Source organism: Camelina sativa, chromosome 7 (assembly GCF_030686135.1).
Source record: "Camelina sativa cultivar CO46 ecotype springtype chromosome 7, ASM3068613v1".
Lineage (NCBI taxonomy): Eukaryota > Viridiplantae > Streptophyta > Magnoliopsida > Brassicales > Brassicaceae > Camelina > Camelina sativa.
The window spans coordinates 7,756,834-7,772,319 of NC_141886.1; the positions used below are offsets into that span (position 1 = coordinate 7,756,834).

Below are 15,486 nucleotides of genomic sequence, written 5' to 3' on the forward strand. Positions count from 1 at the left end.
ATTTGTCTTAGCTATATTGGTTTGACTCTGTGGTTGAATTATGATTCTATTAAGTAGTACACTGTTGTGACTCTGCGTTTGTCTGGTACGTCTTGCATATGAACTATATGCTTAGTTGTTTGTTTTGTCAAACATAGCTATATATACGGTGATTTGTCTTAGCTATATTGGTTTAATTGTTGTATTAAATGCTTTACTAAGGTAAGAACATAAAATGGTGGACAAGGCATGGGTACATTTGTGCGGGTATGGAGTTTCATTTTATAGTTTGGTTTGATTGTGAGACTGTATAGTTTTAGACATAATTTGGGGTTTTAATATTCTGAAATAAAGAGCTGATCCTGCTTATGAGAGAGGTGCTTGGAGTTTTGTTCGCTCTGTGTCTGCAGCATTAGGAGACACGAACGTCATAGTATGTCCATGCATCGACTGTCGTAATGTAGATCGTCATGAGATCAGTGAAGTAGTCGGTCATCTTGTAACAAGAGGAATGGATGAGGTTTACAAGCTACAGACAGATTGGTATCATCATGGAGAAGTTACTTCAGGGACTTTGGGTAAAGCAAAGAAGCATCATTGGAGTGATGAAATTTATGATATATACAGAGCTGCAGAAAATGTAGATTTAGAAATGGTTAGTAAGGATGACTTGGGTGAGATTGCAGAGGTTGAGGACAAGAAAGAAGATGAGTTCCTTGCTAAGCTTCGAGATGCTGAAACACCACTATATGGAAGCTGTGAAAATCATAGCAAGCTATCTGCTATTGTGTCACTTTTTAGACTGAAGACACAAAATGGATGGTCTGACAAGAGTTTCAATGATCTACTTGAGACATTGCCTGGAATGTTGCCTACGGATAATGTCCTCCGTACATCTTTATACGAGGTGAAAAAATTCTTGAAGTCGTTTGATATGGGCTATGAAAAAATCCATGCTTGTGTAAATGATTGTTGTCTGTTCAGAAAGAAGTACAAGAAGCTTCAAAATTGTCCAAAATGCAATGCCTCACGATGGAAGATTAACCTGCAAACTGGTGAAATAAAGAAAGGTGTCCCTCATAAATTTTTGCGGTATTTTCCGATCATCCCACGGTTAAAAAGAATGTTCAGATCGGGGGAAATGACAAAAGATCTAAGATGGCATTTTAATAACAAGAGCAGTGATGGAAAACTGCGTCACCCTATAGATTATGTGACATGGGATCAAATGAATGATAAATATCCAGTTTTTGCTATTGAAGAAAGGAATATAAGGCTTGGACTTTCCACAGATGGATTTAATCCATTCGACATGAAGAATAGTAGGTATAGTTGTTGGCTTGTCCTGTTAGTAAATTATAATTTGCCTCATCACCTATGTATGAAGAAAGAAAACATCATGCTTACTCTATTTATTCCTGGTCCACACCAGCCTGGAAATAGTATTGATATATACATAGAACCCCTTATTTATGATCTGTGCCATCTCTGGAACAAGGGAGAGTTAGCATACGATGCCTATAGTAAAACTAATTTTACTTAAAAGGCAATGCTTCTTTGGACCATTAGTGATTTTCCTGCATATGGAAATCTTGCTGGATGTAAAGTGAAGGGTAAAATGGGATGCCCTGTGTGTGGGAAACACACATATAGTACTTGGTTGAAGTTCTATAGGAAGCATGTATATATGTGTCATAGAAAGGATCTACCACCAACACACAGATATCGAGACAAGAAGTCATGGTTTGATGGAAAACTTGAACATGGGAGGAAACGTCGGGTATTATCAGGTCTAGATATATCCAGAATTCTGAAAAATTTCAGAAATAATTTTGGAAATGCTAAGAAATCTAGTAGGAAGATCAAAAAGCCTCATTGTGTTGGGTTAGAATCTGATGGTGAGGATGTAACTAGTGAATTAGAGGAGGATGAGGAAGAAGTTGAAACAGACGAGGATGAGTTATCTAGATGGAAGAAACAGTCAATATTTTTCAGACTGTCGTATTGGGAGGTATGACCAAATGTTACATCTTGTAATCAATATTTTCTATTTAACTTGTATTGAACTCTGACATTGATAGTTTTTTCCTTCTCAGGAACTACCAGTACGACATAATTTGGATGTAATGCAAGTAGAGAGAAATGTGGCTTTAAGTATTGTATCTACATTGTTACATTGTGGAAAATCAAAGGATGGTCCGAATGCTCGTAAGGATTTGGAAGTCCTTGGTATTAGAAAAGATTTGCATCCTAGGATCCGACAGCACCTTGGTCTTTATCCAAGATAGAGAAAAAAATATTTTGTAAGTGTCTTATTGGATTTAAAGGTCCTGATGGGTATTGTTCAATTACATCAAGGGGAGTTTCACTAGAGGACTGCAAGATTATTGGACTCAAATCACATGATTATCATGTGTTGATGCAGCAACTTCTTCTGGTTGCAATTAGAAGTCTATTACCTAAATTTCTCAGGATTGCAATTTCAAGGATATGCACATTCTTCAACCATTTATGTCAGCGAGTTATTGATAGGGAACAACTGTTGGTAATGGAAAAAGATATTGTGGAAACTCTCTGCATGTTTGAACGGGTTTTTCCTCCAAGCTTCTTCGACATTATGGTGCACTTGACAGTTCATCTTGGAAGGGAAGCTAGACTTGGTGGACCTGTCCATTTTAGATGGATGTATCCATTTGAAAGGTTAGGATACTATTTTGTGAATAGGTTACAAATTTCTTATGTCGTGTTGCTTATCTTACTTATTTTGCATAGGTACATGAAAGTTCTTGGAGATTTTGTAAGAAACCCAGCAAGACCATAAGGGTGTATAGCTGAGTCTTACCTTGCAGAAGAGTGTATGCAGTTTTGCAGTAACTTTCTAAAAAAGACCACCAACGTTGAGGCAAAACCAGAAAAAAATATTGAGTATGAGAACAAGTCTATTCTAGTGGGTTGTCTATTCTAGTATGAGAACAAGTCTATTCTAGTGGGTTGTCCAATTACTCTTACAGAAAGGGACATGAAAATAGCACATATGGCTGTCATTCACAATATGGCTATTGTAGATCTTTTTGTAGAGTAAGTATCTCTACAATTTTACTTTAAATTATCAAATAATTAAGAGTACATGAATATATATTGATGCACACTTTTTAATGATTCTGAAGCATGCACTTACAATATCTCCAAGACACAAATGCAAGATGCAGACGTGATGCAACATTTTTATGGAGTTTGCATATCAGAAATTTGCATCTTGGTTGAAAGAACAGGCATGTTTTAATTGAGCTTATGTTGTTTATGGGATTTCTAGTTTACAACTCTTTATGTGTTTGACTTATTTGTTTAATTTTGGTAGGTTTCTATGGATTATAAAGTACATGAAGAAACATTTAAGTGGTTTGCCTATGGTCCACGTTGTGCTGCAAGATCATATACTGGTTATATAGTGAATGGACAACGGTTTTATACTTGCTCAGTTGATAGGCAAACTCAGAACATTGGGGGTTTTTATGAGGCAATTGCGATGTGTAGATCCAGTGCAAAAGATACTGCACATGTCGCTGATTGGGTTTCATACTACGGAACAGTTAGTGATATTATTCTGTTGGATTATCATGTGTTCTGTGTTCCTTTATTCTGATGTCAGTGGGCAGTTGGAGGTAATGGCATAAAAGTGGAAGATGGGTTCACGCTTGTTAACCTGAATCAGAGTCAGGTATCCTTTCTAAAGGATCCTTATATATTAACCTCTCAAGCCAAACAAATATTTTATTCAAGATACAATGAATCATCCAATTGGTATGTTGTTATGAAGGGTCCATCAAGAAGATACAGTGAGGAAGATGTTGAAGATGCAGATCTTGGATTATTTCCATCAGTTACGGATATTGATGTTGACATGGAGGAAGCTCAAAATGCTAGGACTGATTGTGAAGGCATATATGTGTGAATGTTTCTTTGTCTGATTTATATATGATTTAAGTCTATGCTTTAATTTTATGCTTGGTCTGTTTTATATGCTTTAAGTCTATGCTTTAAGTCTATGTTTGAAGTCTATGCTTTAATTCTAACTTGGTCTGATTTATATGCTTTAAGCCTATGCTTTAATTCTATATGCTTGTTCATTTTCATTTCAAGTGAATTAAGATGACCCCAAATAGGAAGACAAGAGGAAAAAAGAAGAAGGTTTTGGACAATGACGAGCCTGAGTTTGTTTGTACTTTGGAACTTAAAAATTTAGAACCAGATGGACAGACATATCTGCAATCATAACATATGGAAGGACCAGATCATGAAGTGAACGAGGAACAAAATGACGAACAACATGCTGCGGGATTGAATGAGGAAGAACCTGAAGGTGAGGTTGCATTATCTGGAGAGCATGATTGTAGGCCTAAGAAAAAACAGAGAGGACCAACAAGGATGAAAAACATAGCTAAGGATCCCAATACTCGGGAACATGTTCAATTCACTGAAATGGGAGAACCTTATGGTCGGGGGTCGGTTAAGGTGTCATCATACTTAGGTACATTGGTAAGAGAGCATGTACCTATCATTATTGAAGACTGGAGGAAAGTAAGTGAAGATCTGAGAACAGTTTTATGGAAATCAATTCATGTATCGTGTCGTTGTATTTTAAAGAGTTATTATAATTATCTTAAAAACTCAAGTCTATGAAATGGGATGTTTTTAAATGAATGCACGCAAGGTTCGATGTCGATGAGGACTATCAAAAGGTTGCATTGCTAAAGCAAATGAGATGTTAATGGAGAGCATATAAAGCATGAATTGTTCAAAAGATTAATACAGCTCAGAGAAACCAACAAAGGATGAATCTGCGTCCAAAAAATATTTCTCCAACAGAATGGCGCAAATTTGTCAAATTCAAAACAAGTCAAGCTTTTAAGGTATTACCTTATATTAACATATATTAATTACATAGTATACTATTAACATTCGTATGGTAGGTCGTGAGTGATCAATATAAGAAACGAAGGAGCATGCAGATTCCTCATACTTGTAGCCGTAAAGGGATGGTTAGACTCGCCGAAGAAATGGTAAGTTTTTAATAACATGTATAATATTGCTTATATTATAAGCTCATTACTATTGTTCATAACAACCTATTCGTTTGATACATAGAAAGAGGAAAGCTCAGATCCATCTGAAGTCACAAGACTAAAGGTGTGGGTCAAGTCGCGTACCAAGAAAGATGGTACACTTGTGAATACAAATGCAGCGACAAAGTTTGTAATTTGTCAAGTTTTATTAAAATGATTTATGCATTTTGGATTTACTACATGTGGTATGTTTTCAATTTGTTTTTATGTCTTTATTTGTAGAGAAAAGCAGCTGAACTAGTTGATACCCAGCCTCAATCGAATTCAACAAATCCTAAAGATGATCTCCTTTCACAACTACTAGGCACTGATAATCCTGGGAGGCTAAGGGCAATGGGGAGAGGCATGAGTATGTCCAAGTTAGCTTGTTTCCAAGTTAAGAACAAGACTATGGCTGAAATGCAAGAGAAACAAGTTCTATTGCTACAAACAGTAAAAGAACTACGAGAGGAGATTGCCGAAATTAAAAACAAAGTAAGCAAAAAAATTTACACTTACAACTTAAATATATCTCTGGACTTAAATATATTCGTTTATTTCAATACCTACTTTAATCATTAAAACACATTACAAAAACACGAGCCTGAAGTCGGTGAGAACTCAGCTGCAAGAGTAAGTACTTCATGAGGATTTTACGTTGTATTTCAAACTTTTCTGCATCCGACTCAGGTACTGATGAAAATGTTTTTTTTATAGACTGTTAACAGAGGAAAATCCCAACCAAAGTGTGTGTTGGTAGATTGGGCTGGTACTAATGAAAATGTTGCTGAGGGTCTTGTTCTTTCAACAGATCCAGCTGACTTTGTTAATGATATTCCCTTAGTCCCTAATCATGTTAAAGTTTTGGTTGAAACGGCTATCAAACCAGATGCGTATCTATGGAGACCTGCAATTAATGTGTTCAACATTGAGCAAGCTGTTGGGTTACTAGTAGCATGGTCTGACCATAAATGTGTTATTTTGGATCAGGGGATCGAAACGGATGATATTGCGCCTAAGGTATAGTCTCATATGTCTAAGAACATTAGTTATACTCAATAAGTTTGATTACCTTTGCATTTTTCCTTTTTTTGCTTATCAAAATGAGGATGTTGTATGCATGTGTTTGACAGAGCCCAACCACAAAACCATCGAACAAATGCAAACTCTTGCATTTGTCTAAAAAGGATGAAGTGGTTGCTGAAGGCCGTTGGCAATCTCAAGATCCAAAAGCATTGGTTAATGGACTTCTTCTCGGACCACATGCTGTTAAAGTATTTGTGGATGTCGTATTACAACCTGATACATTTCTATGGAGGCCTACAATCGAAACAAAATACTTAGTGGATATGTCTTTTGTTGCATGGCCGGCTCATGCAGTTGTATTTGAAAATACCTCAGATGCATCTGGCCAAAACTCTGCACTGCATACTTCTACCGCAATTGATCAAGACGAAGGTGCAAAGTCTCATGCAACTGTTTCAGAAGTCTGTCCACATAGATCTCCTATGAAGACAAATAAACAACCGGCAAAATCGCCAGTTAGGAGATCTGAGGTAATTTTCTTTGTTTTAGATGATCTGAAACTGATATAGTTTACTCTATAACCTTCAGTAATAACTTATATTTTGCAGCGACACAATCCACCTGTAGTTGTTAAAGAAAATCAGAAGTGCAAGCTGATGGATGTAACAGGATTGAAGTGGGTAGTTGCCGAAGGACGCTGGGTTTCAAACAACCCTGACCAAACTGTCCACTTTGTTCCCTTGGGAAAAAATGCAGTTAGAGTTTGGGTCGATATTGTAAAGGTGAACAATGCTGCAGTTTGGAGGCCATGTTCAAAAATAGAGAGTATGGAAGATGCATTAGGAACATCTATCGCATGGCCAGAAGACAAAGTCATCATGTTAAACAATAAAGTATTTTAGTAGCTTGTTATGTTGTGTGTTTTGGATTGACTGTGACATTGTGTTGAATGCTTTTGGTTGAATGTTTTTGGTTGAATAAATGAATGGATTCGGAAAACAGGCTTTTTGGTTCAATATTGTCCACTTTCAATAGCATTTATATTAATGCCACAAAAAGTACTAAATCTTTAACAGCAAAATATAACAGTCATAAAACACATATAATAGCATACACAGTACTGCAATAAATACCAATATGGCAGAAAACAATTATGCCATAACATAACTTATTATAACACATAATATCCTGCTATATATTTACAGATAATGACAAAATATTAAAGCTATGGAAGAAGTTACTATATTATAGCGTAATAAAAAACTGCAATGGTAAACTGAACCTATAATAGCATTCAATAAAAAACGTTATAGTATATGTCAGACCTAAAATAACTGTCGAGAATATATCGTTTATGAAAACGCCATTAAACATTTATTATAGCGTTAATCGTATACTATTAATAAGCGTTTTTCTTTTAGTGGTTCATGCGTAGTCGCGTAGAATTTTTCTTCTTTCTTACGTATGTAAAATATTCTTAACATTAAAACCAAAAAGAGAAAAAACAATTATTTCGTTACAATATTATGGGAAAATTATGATTTAATATAAATAATAACTGATATGTAATCTCATTTTCCGTCCATATCGTGCATGATATTAGTTTGATGGACGTATCATTCGTGTAGATTTTTTGTGTTTTTATATCGTCGGTATTAGGCGCTAATAGGAACAAATGATAAACTTTATAAAAACAAATGATACCCTTTGTAATAATCTCGATGGAAACTTCCCTTATAAAATTCTGTATGCCAGTTTCATACAGAATTTTAGGGGTAAATTTTTGTACAAAAGCTCAACAGTTTAAAATACAAAACAAAAACGACATCAAATTGTATATATTTGCGGCGCTAAAAATAGTACTAGATGTTTGTAGTCTACATTTATCATTTATACGATATCAACGTGTTTCAGCTTAGTCTTGGCGTGATGAATTCGAGTAAACTGTTAATACCAAATACTAGTGTAATTAGTAGTTTGTGAATAATACAAATGTCAAGGTTCATGTACTTATACAAAATGCTCACATCGACGGCATGAGTACTAACATTTATACAAAAAAGGCGAAGTATCAATTATTACTCAAAATAATCTGGAAAAAAACGAGAGAAAGATTTGGATGAGTGTATATATATGTATAAGGCCAAGTTGGTTTTGGTTACTTTCCTCCTAAGTCGAAAAATATTCGTGTGTCGGTAGAAGGTAATGAGGTGAAGCCACGTGTAAGATCGTGTAGCATATGGAAGAAGTTTGGATCGATCTTTGTCGCGAACAAAAAGGACCCACACCGCACCGACTGATCAATCTAAAGGGCCTCCTCCTAATAAGCTCTTAAGGCTGTTCCATTCCATTGTCCTATCTCTGGACCCTTTTGGATTTTGCATGCATCTCCTTCCCTTGTGAACCCCACCATTTTACCTCTTGTCATTTCTTAGGTTATGTCAATTGCTCCTTACATTTATATTCTTCACCCTCGCGTCTATAAACTCTAATTTATCTGTTCGAGTTACATATAGTTTTTTGTCACACATGTAAGAATCCATTTATTCTTATTATTTAAAACGGATATAGTGATCAATCATTATTAAAGTCACAATAGAAATACTCAACCCTAATGTTTTGAAACCCAATATAAATCGTTCAATTTTACTTGACTACCTTAAGTTTGTTGAATTATATAAATGGATACAAACGAATTACTTTGATATTTGATGTTATGTATTTATAACTTACATTGTTCGAGTTTCATTTTTTTTTTACTATGTATTAACCAAATAGCGTTTCTAATAAAATATATAATGATCAAGAAAGCAAATAAAATGCTACTTGCTAGTCCTACTCTAACTACGGTATGATTAATTTAGTCCTACTTGACCTAATAAAAATGGTAACAAAATGTTTAGATCATGTGTTATGAGTGATTTAATACCCATCCACATACCAACCAAAAGGTCTAAATCAATCATCAAAATTAAGCAATCAAGCAAAAACAAAAGAAGAAAAAAAAAACATAATGATGGAATTGGTTTTTTTTCCTTATCCACGCATAGAGATTCCTTCGCATTATTTGCACGTAGATACACACAAACACACATCATATCATATTACTACGAGATTCTTTTCTTCGCATAAGCTACTTCCCCACTTCAGAGTACACTGAGTGGCCCATTCTTTTTCCAAAATTCCCCAAATATCACTCAAGTTGTTTATTCTAAACATTATAATTATACTGTTTTCTTTGACTAAAAGAGCAAATTTTAATTGCAATCAAATGGTTTGACCAGTCAAAAAGAAACATAGGTTGGCCCATTTCCCTGACTTCTCATAATCTTACAAATGCATTCCAAATGTGATCAGTGCCTCACTTTATCACCCTAATATTTCATAACTATCTTCCCAAATAATTAAACATTTACATCTTTAATAACGATTTTACATATACTATGTATAAACAGCCGACAAAAGTAAAAAAAGAACAGAAGATTCAAGATAGATGCCTTTGTACCTCAGATCAATCTGGAATTTGAATAGAAAGCAAATCACGGTTACAAATATAATTCCCATTATACTTGCTTTTTTCGATGGTATGGTGATTCTAGTATATTTATCAATGGATATGAGAAAGGCGATTCTCACATTTACTAGTAAATTTTGATATTCCAAAAGGGATTCGAATGTGCTTAAAGACGACGATTAACTAACTTTTAGAATTGCATGCCATTTAAACTAAAAGCTACGTACGGTATTGATAAAAATTGGCGCAATTCAAAATATACAAACTCGTGAATTTTGATGTGGAACGGAAGTTTCACATTGTTATCTCTTCTAGACACATCATATTAGTTTAATACGTACGTTTAGCTATTTACGATGAATCATGAGTATCAAAGACCGTCTAATAGAATATACACATATTGGATTTGAAAGGCGAAAGCGAATATATAGAGTGTGGATGAGACGGTTTAGGTGCATAAGGAAATAAAGTGTGCTTAATACGGAACATATATATATATATATATATATATATCAAACATGTTTGTTATATATTCAACATAACAATTATGTTTAGCGGAGAACAAAATGGTGCAAAAACTATTTAAATGGTGAAATATATAATAATTTGTGTTTCATAAACGTTTGAAATAAATAAATGAATAATATACCATGCAGAATACAAACTAAATAAATATTTTATAAAGATATAGGTTTTAATATCAAATTATTCAAATTGATATAAATACCCATGATTAAACTCGTTGAGCATTTTCATTGAAAAGAGGTTAGTTTATATATTTTTTTTTTCTGAACAATTTTTTGAAACTTTTCTTTCTAAAATAGTAGAATATAATACTTGTTTCAAATTAGAGTAAACCTGAAAAAGAAATGATGAGTTCAAGAAATTGTGACGTGTCCATCGTCTATCCACAATATAAGAATTTTGAAAGAGAAGATATACAATTCAAGCTTTCATAATCCAGTAAACTCAGAACCTGCTCCATATATAAAAGATTAGGGTCATGATGTTTCCAGTACAAATTAAAAATCATATATCATCTCTTTAACTGACACAATCTCCCTTCACATGGTTACAATTTAGTTAGTTGCGGCTTCATCGTTGCTGAAGTCACTGAACTCCCAACATGATGCTTGTCGAATTGTATCTATCCAAATTGATGTCAGAATATGCAAATATTCTCTACTCTTGTTACTAACTGATATGATAATAAGAGTTGTCTTTATATATTGGAGATTTTATATTTAAATATTCTGACATGTAGGAATTTCTGTTCGTTGGCTTTGGCATTTCTTGTTAATTCTATAAGTCATTTTTCCTCTAATGAGAATTTCCAATTGTAAACAAAATAATAGGGTTTGTACTTTTCTTATGTCAGCAATAAAGGTTTTGTATAAATTGACACTTCATGTTTTTTTCGTACATATATAATAATTAAACGGGAGGAAAAATAAAAATAAACTAACAGATGTGGCTAATACCTATCTCATGTCACCACTTTGGATTGCTAGAATTATGCTCATCGTAGAGCACATGCAACCCACTAATCTGGTGTTAGATCTACTAGTTGTCTATCTCTAAAAAGAGAAACATCTTTACATTATTACAAACCTAAACTTCACTTATCTAGTTATCCAATTACCATTTTGTTTACCACTACATGCAGGTGTTAAACAAAGGTTGATCTGACTGTTCAGCTGGTGTTTCGAAATCATAAGCACAATTCTCATCCAATCATTCATAGAACAAAGATTAGGGAATTGAAAAACATATGAAGTTCGGATATTTTAGGGTGGAGTACTTTCTAAGTAAACAAAAATATTAAAATAACGATACCACTACCGTCACTAACTCATGCAATGCACTAACTCATACAGTTATTTATATATGACGTAAGATAAACTATAACAGCATAAATCAGATGAAAAATAGGAATGAATTAATCAACATCCTCAATTCTGTGTGTTCTCTAACTAATCGGCCCCCACGACCGTATAATTGTACAGCCACGCCGCATCCGATTCCTTTTTCATTGATAGACATATTATTATAGCAACCTCATTTATTATTATTCAATAGTATATTATTTTAGTATAAAAACATTGCAATCATATATACAAATATAAATTCCTACCAAAAAAAATACAAATATAACTTAAACTGTCTAAATTCCGAATCTTCGGTCTATAATCTTCTTAATCATCCTATAGATCATCATATTTTGGATATTCTAAAATAAAATAAAAACCCCTCCATACAAAAAAAAGTTTTGAATCGAGAACCAAAAAGAACCAATCTCTTTATATCACAACTAGGTTACCACTTCTTTTTCTTAGTAGCAAAATTTGCATGTTAAGCGTCTTACTAGCAATGGTTGGAGTAGTTTTCTTGGTTGTACACATATGTAGACGAGGAAATGTATTAATATAGTATGTATACTTTCATACGCGTACAGAGAATAAATGTATATTCTTACACATACACGAACGCGTAATGGTGTGGAATTTGAAATGAGAATGGGGTTGGGGTTGGTTGATGGTGATGGTGGCTATTGGTGTGGCAGGGTCCACATGTATATAGTTGAACCCACGCCAGATTCGGTCGTCTTGACTTGTGTGTACATAATATACGTATATGTGTACGACCAAAATAAAGCCAACTTATGTTATTAATCAACACCATTCATTTCTAATTGTGTTATATTAACTTTTCGTGAGCAGATATAGACTTTGAGAAGTGTATAAGAATTATAAAGCATATGGATTATAGAATTTTTTTGGTACTTCTAACTTTGTTTTTACATATTCAATAAGACACACACTTCTTTTCTATCACAAAATTAAGAATGATCAATTACTATCTAGTCAATTGAAATTTTTCCTAAGTAGGATCGCGTATCTTTTTTCTTCGGTTTAAACTGATATTCTTCAATGTCTCTTTTGGTTCTCATTGATCCATAAGATATTTTCTCTTGTCATTTAGTCTTGGGGATTCAATTCATTTCGATTAATATTCTTTTTTAGATATTTGTAGCATCACTATTGTCTACTTCCTTTCTTTTTATTTTTACGTATTCTAGATCTTTTTTGGTTAAACAGATAATTTATCAAAAATAAATGTCTTAGAAAAAAAAGAAAAATAAAATAAGAAGAAGACTCCTTACGGTTCTAGTTTAAATATATGTAACAAACAAAGTTAAAATTCTAAGTTTGCACTTTGCACAACAAAAAGAAAGGTTTATCGAGCAAAAGTTTAAGTTAATATATAAGTTGAAGACTTTTGTAAAACATCTCCCGACTCACATGTGAATATCAAAATAATTATTAAAAAAAACAACAAGTAGCTACAATTAAGAAATAATTTGAATTATTAAAAAAACCATAGATTTTAAAAGGACAGACTTTATCTACTTTGCTTTATATATTAAGAACCGTGCTCTTCTTCTCTATTCATCTCTTGCTCACCACTTTTCCCCAAACTCTCTTTGTTTCTCTCTCTCTCTCTAGTTTCCTTGTTCTTTTGGAGTTTGAGCAAAAATATCAACCATAATTGCTTATTATTACTATATAACTACGTAATCGTTGCTGACTTGCTTCTATCCTTTATTGCATGGATGGATCCTCAACAGGTAATTCATTGTTCTATAATTTGTAAAAACTTTAAACACTTTATTTGTTTACAATTTTGAGCTCTCTTAGTTCTTAATTCCATCTACCGAAGTAAAAAACACTTAAAACCCTTTGAGAACTTTTTAAAACTTCTGCTGAGTCAAGAACTATATATGTTACCAATTTAATGTTGTGTTAACTTGATTAGCTTACGCTTATCTCAAACCCCTGTTTTCAAAAAAAAAAAAAAACGTCTTCTTGTAGACAAGATGAGTTTACAAAGAATTATTGCCGGTAAAAGAATCTACGCCACGTACGGCTATAAAGTAACCTTCATGATTTAACTCGTCAGCACAATTTAATGAAATTTGTTTGATTGTGTAGGAAATCTCAAACGAGACTTTGGAAACCATATTGGTAAGCTCATCAAAAGGAAACAACAATAACAATAAGAAAATGGAAGAAGAGATGAAGAAGAAAGGATCAAGAGGAAAATTAGGAGGTGAAGCTCAAAACTGTCCAAGATGTGAATCTCCAAACACAAAGTTTTGTTACTACAACAACTATAGTCTCTCTCAACCTCGTTACTTCTGCAAATCTTGTCGGAGATATTGGACTAAAGGCGGTACCCTCCGTAACGTCCCCGTCGGTGGTGGTTGCCGTCGAAACAAACGATCCTCATCTTTCTCCAAGAACAACAACAATAAGTCTATTAATTTCCATAATGATCCTCTTCATAATAACCCTTTGATCACGGGAATGCCACAATCTTCTTTTGGTTACGACTCCATTGATCTCAACCTAGCTTTCGCTACTCTTCAAAAGCATCATTCATCATCTCAGGCTACTACCCCTTCTTTTGGTTTTGGAGGCGATCTTTCTATTTATGGAAACTCAGCCAATGATGCAGGGATCTTTGGAGGACAAAATGATAATTTCAACAATAGTTTGTGTTATGGGTGTATGTCCGGAAATGGTAACAATCATCAATGTGATATCAAGATGGCTTCTACATTGGGGATTTCTTTGGAAGGAAACGAGAGAAAGCAAGAGAACGTGGGAAATAACAACAATATCTCAGAGAGTCCTAGCAAGGTCTTATGGGGATTTCCATGGCAGATGACCGGTGACTCTGCCGGAGTTGTACCGGAGATTGATCCCGGAAGGGAAAGCTGGAATGGGTTGGCTTCATCTTGGAATAATAATGGTTTACTCAACGCTCCTTTGGTCTAGAAAGATCATTACTAAATAAATAAACAATATTACTCTATATTAAAGTTTATGTCATCACTTGTTTGTATACCACTTTCACTAATATGGGGGGATGTTTGGTTTTTCTTATAATTTCTAGGGCTTCCATCTTTTTTTCGTTTCCCAATTTTCTTGGTTGAGACAAAAGGCCTTAGAATTCTCTTCTTTCGAAAACAAAAATATTTTCTTCTTTTCTGTTTTAATTTGTAATTTAATGGTGGATGGGTTGGTTAATTATTTGTTACTCTTTAATAGATTTCTATTTTGCATTATCCGTTTATTTGGTTATGATGATATGATAATACTTTTCTGAGTAGAAGGATCAGCATGACTGGATTAAAAACTGTTTAAAACATCATCACTGTAAAAAGTGTGTGACATATCCACTCTTGCTATAGTATGATTTAGGGTTCAACATATTTGATAGAAATATATCAATTGGTGTATATAGTTTTAAAGAACTTTTTTATCAACATAATTGTTGATTTGGTTAATATGTTGTCCATCAACATTCCACTGGTTGTTGTCAGAGCCAAAAGAATAAAAAAAAAAAGACATTGGGTTTCGAAATGTGAGTGGTGAGTTTCAAGATATTCTGTCATGATTGCTTCATATTTTCCAGATAGATTATTTGGACACTACGACTAGTTATTTTATTTTATTTATTTATTAGTAGCAAATAAGTTATGAGCATACGTTAATTATTATTAATTGATTTGAATATAATTGGTTGATGATACGGCCATATTGGAGGGTTTTTATAATCGTTTCTTAACAATCTCTTGTACAGAATCAAATCTAACACAGAGATTTGAGCGTGACTACCTATGACACTAAAATTTAACAAGTCTACATAGATGTAGTAAATTACAGTTTCCTAACTTCAAATATATTCCTTATGTCTATAAAAATTGACGTCTATAAAGATTTGATGTTTTGTAAATTTTAAAAAATAATCATTATTGAAAATATTTAAAATTTTGAATTGTTATTGATTTAAATTAAA

The 15,486-nt window shown here is 33.5% G+C and overlaps 3 protein-coding genes across 3 annotated transcripts; all 3 read left to right on the forward strand.

Annotated features, from left to right (window-relative positions):
* Nucleotides 1-214: 214 nt before the first annotated feature.
* On the forward strand, nt 215-3,931 carry LOC147941016 (uncharacterized). The gene is made up of 10 exons (XM_087458349.1): nt 215-246; nt 334-1,305; nt 1,549-1,990; nt 2,076-2,208; nt 2,307-2,679; nt 2,752-2,776; nt 2,945-3,040; nt 3,338-3,568; nt 3,629-3,697; nt 3,797-3,931. Exons 1-10 carry the CDS (start codon nt 215-217, stop codon nt 3,929-3,931), a joined length of 2,508 nt encoding a protein of 835 aa, XP_087314475.1.
* Nucleotides 3,932-4,796: 865 nt separating this feature from the next.
* Nucleotides 4,797-7,009, forward strand: LOC147941017 (uncharacterized). Its single transcript, XM_087458350.1, has 8 exons — nt 4,797-4,889; nt 4,950-5,039; nt 5,125-5,232; nt 5,325-5,585; nt 5,682-5,714; nt 5,799-6,101; nt 6,215-6,637; nt 6,716-7,009. Exons 1-8 carry the CDS (start codon nt 4,812-4,814, stop codon nt 7,007-7,009), a joined length of 1,590 nt encoding a protein of 529 aa, XP_087314476.1. The 5' UTR covers nt 4,797-4,811.
* A 6,032-nt stretch (nt 7,010-13,041) lies between these two features.
* Nucleotides 13,042-14,752, forward strand: LOC104700676 (dof zinc finger protein DOF2.1-like). The gene is made up of 2 exons (XM_010416212.2): nt 13,042-13,249; nt 13,614-14,752. The coding sequence occupies exons 1-2, from the start codon at nt 13,235-13,237 to the stop codon at nt 14,460-14,462; spliced, it is 864 nt and encodes a 287-aa protein (XP_010414514.2). The 5' UTR covers nt 13,042-13,234; the 3' UTR covers nt 14,463-14,752.
* Nucleotides 14,753-15,486: the final 734 nt, after the last annotated feature.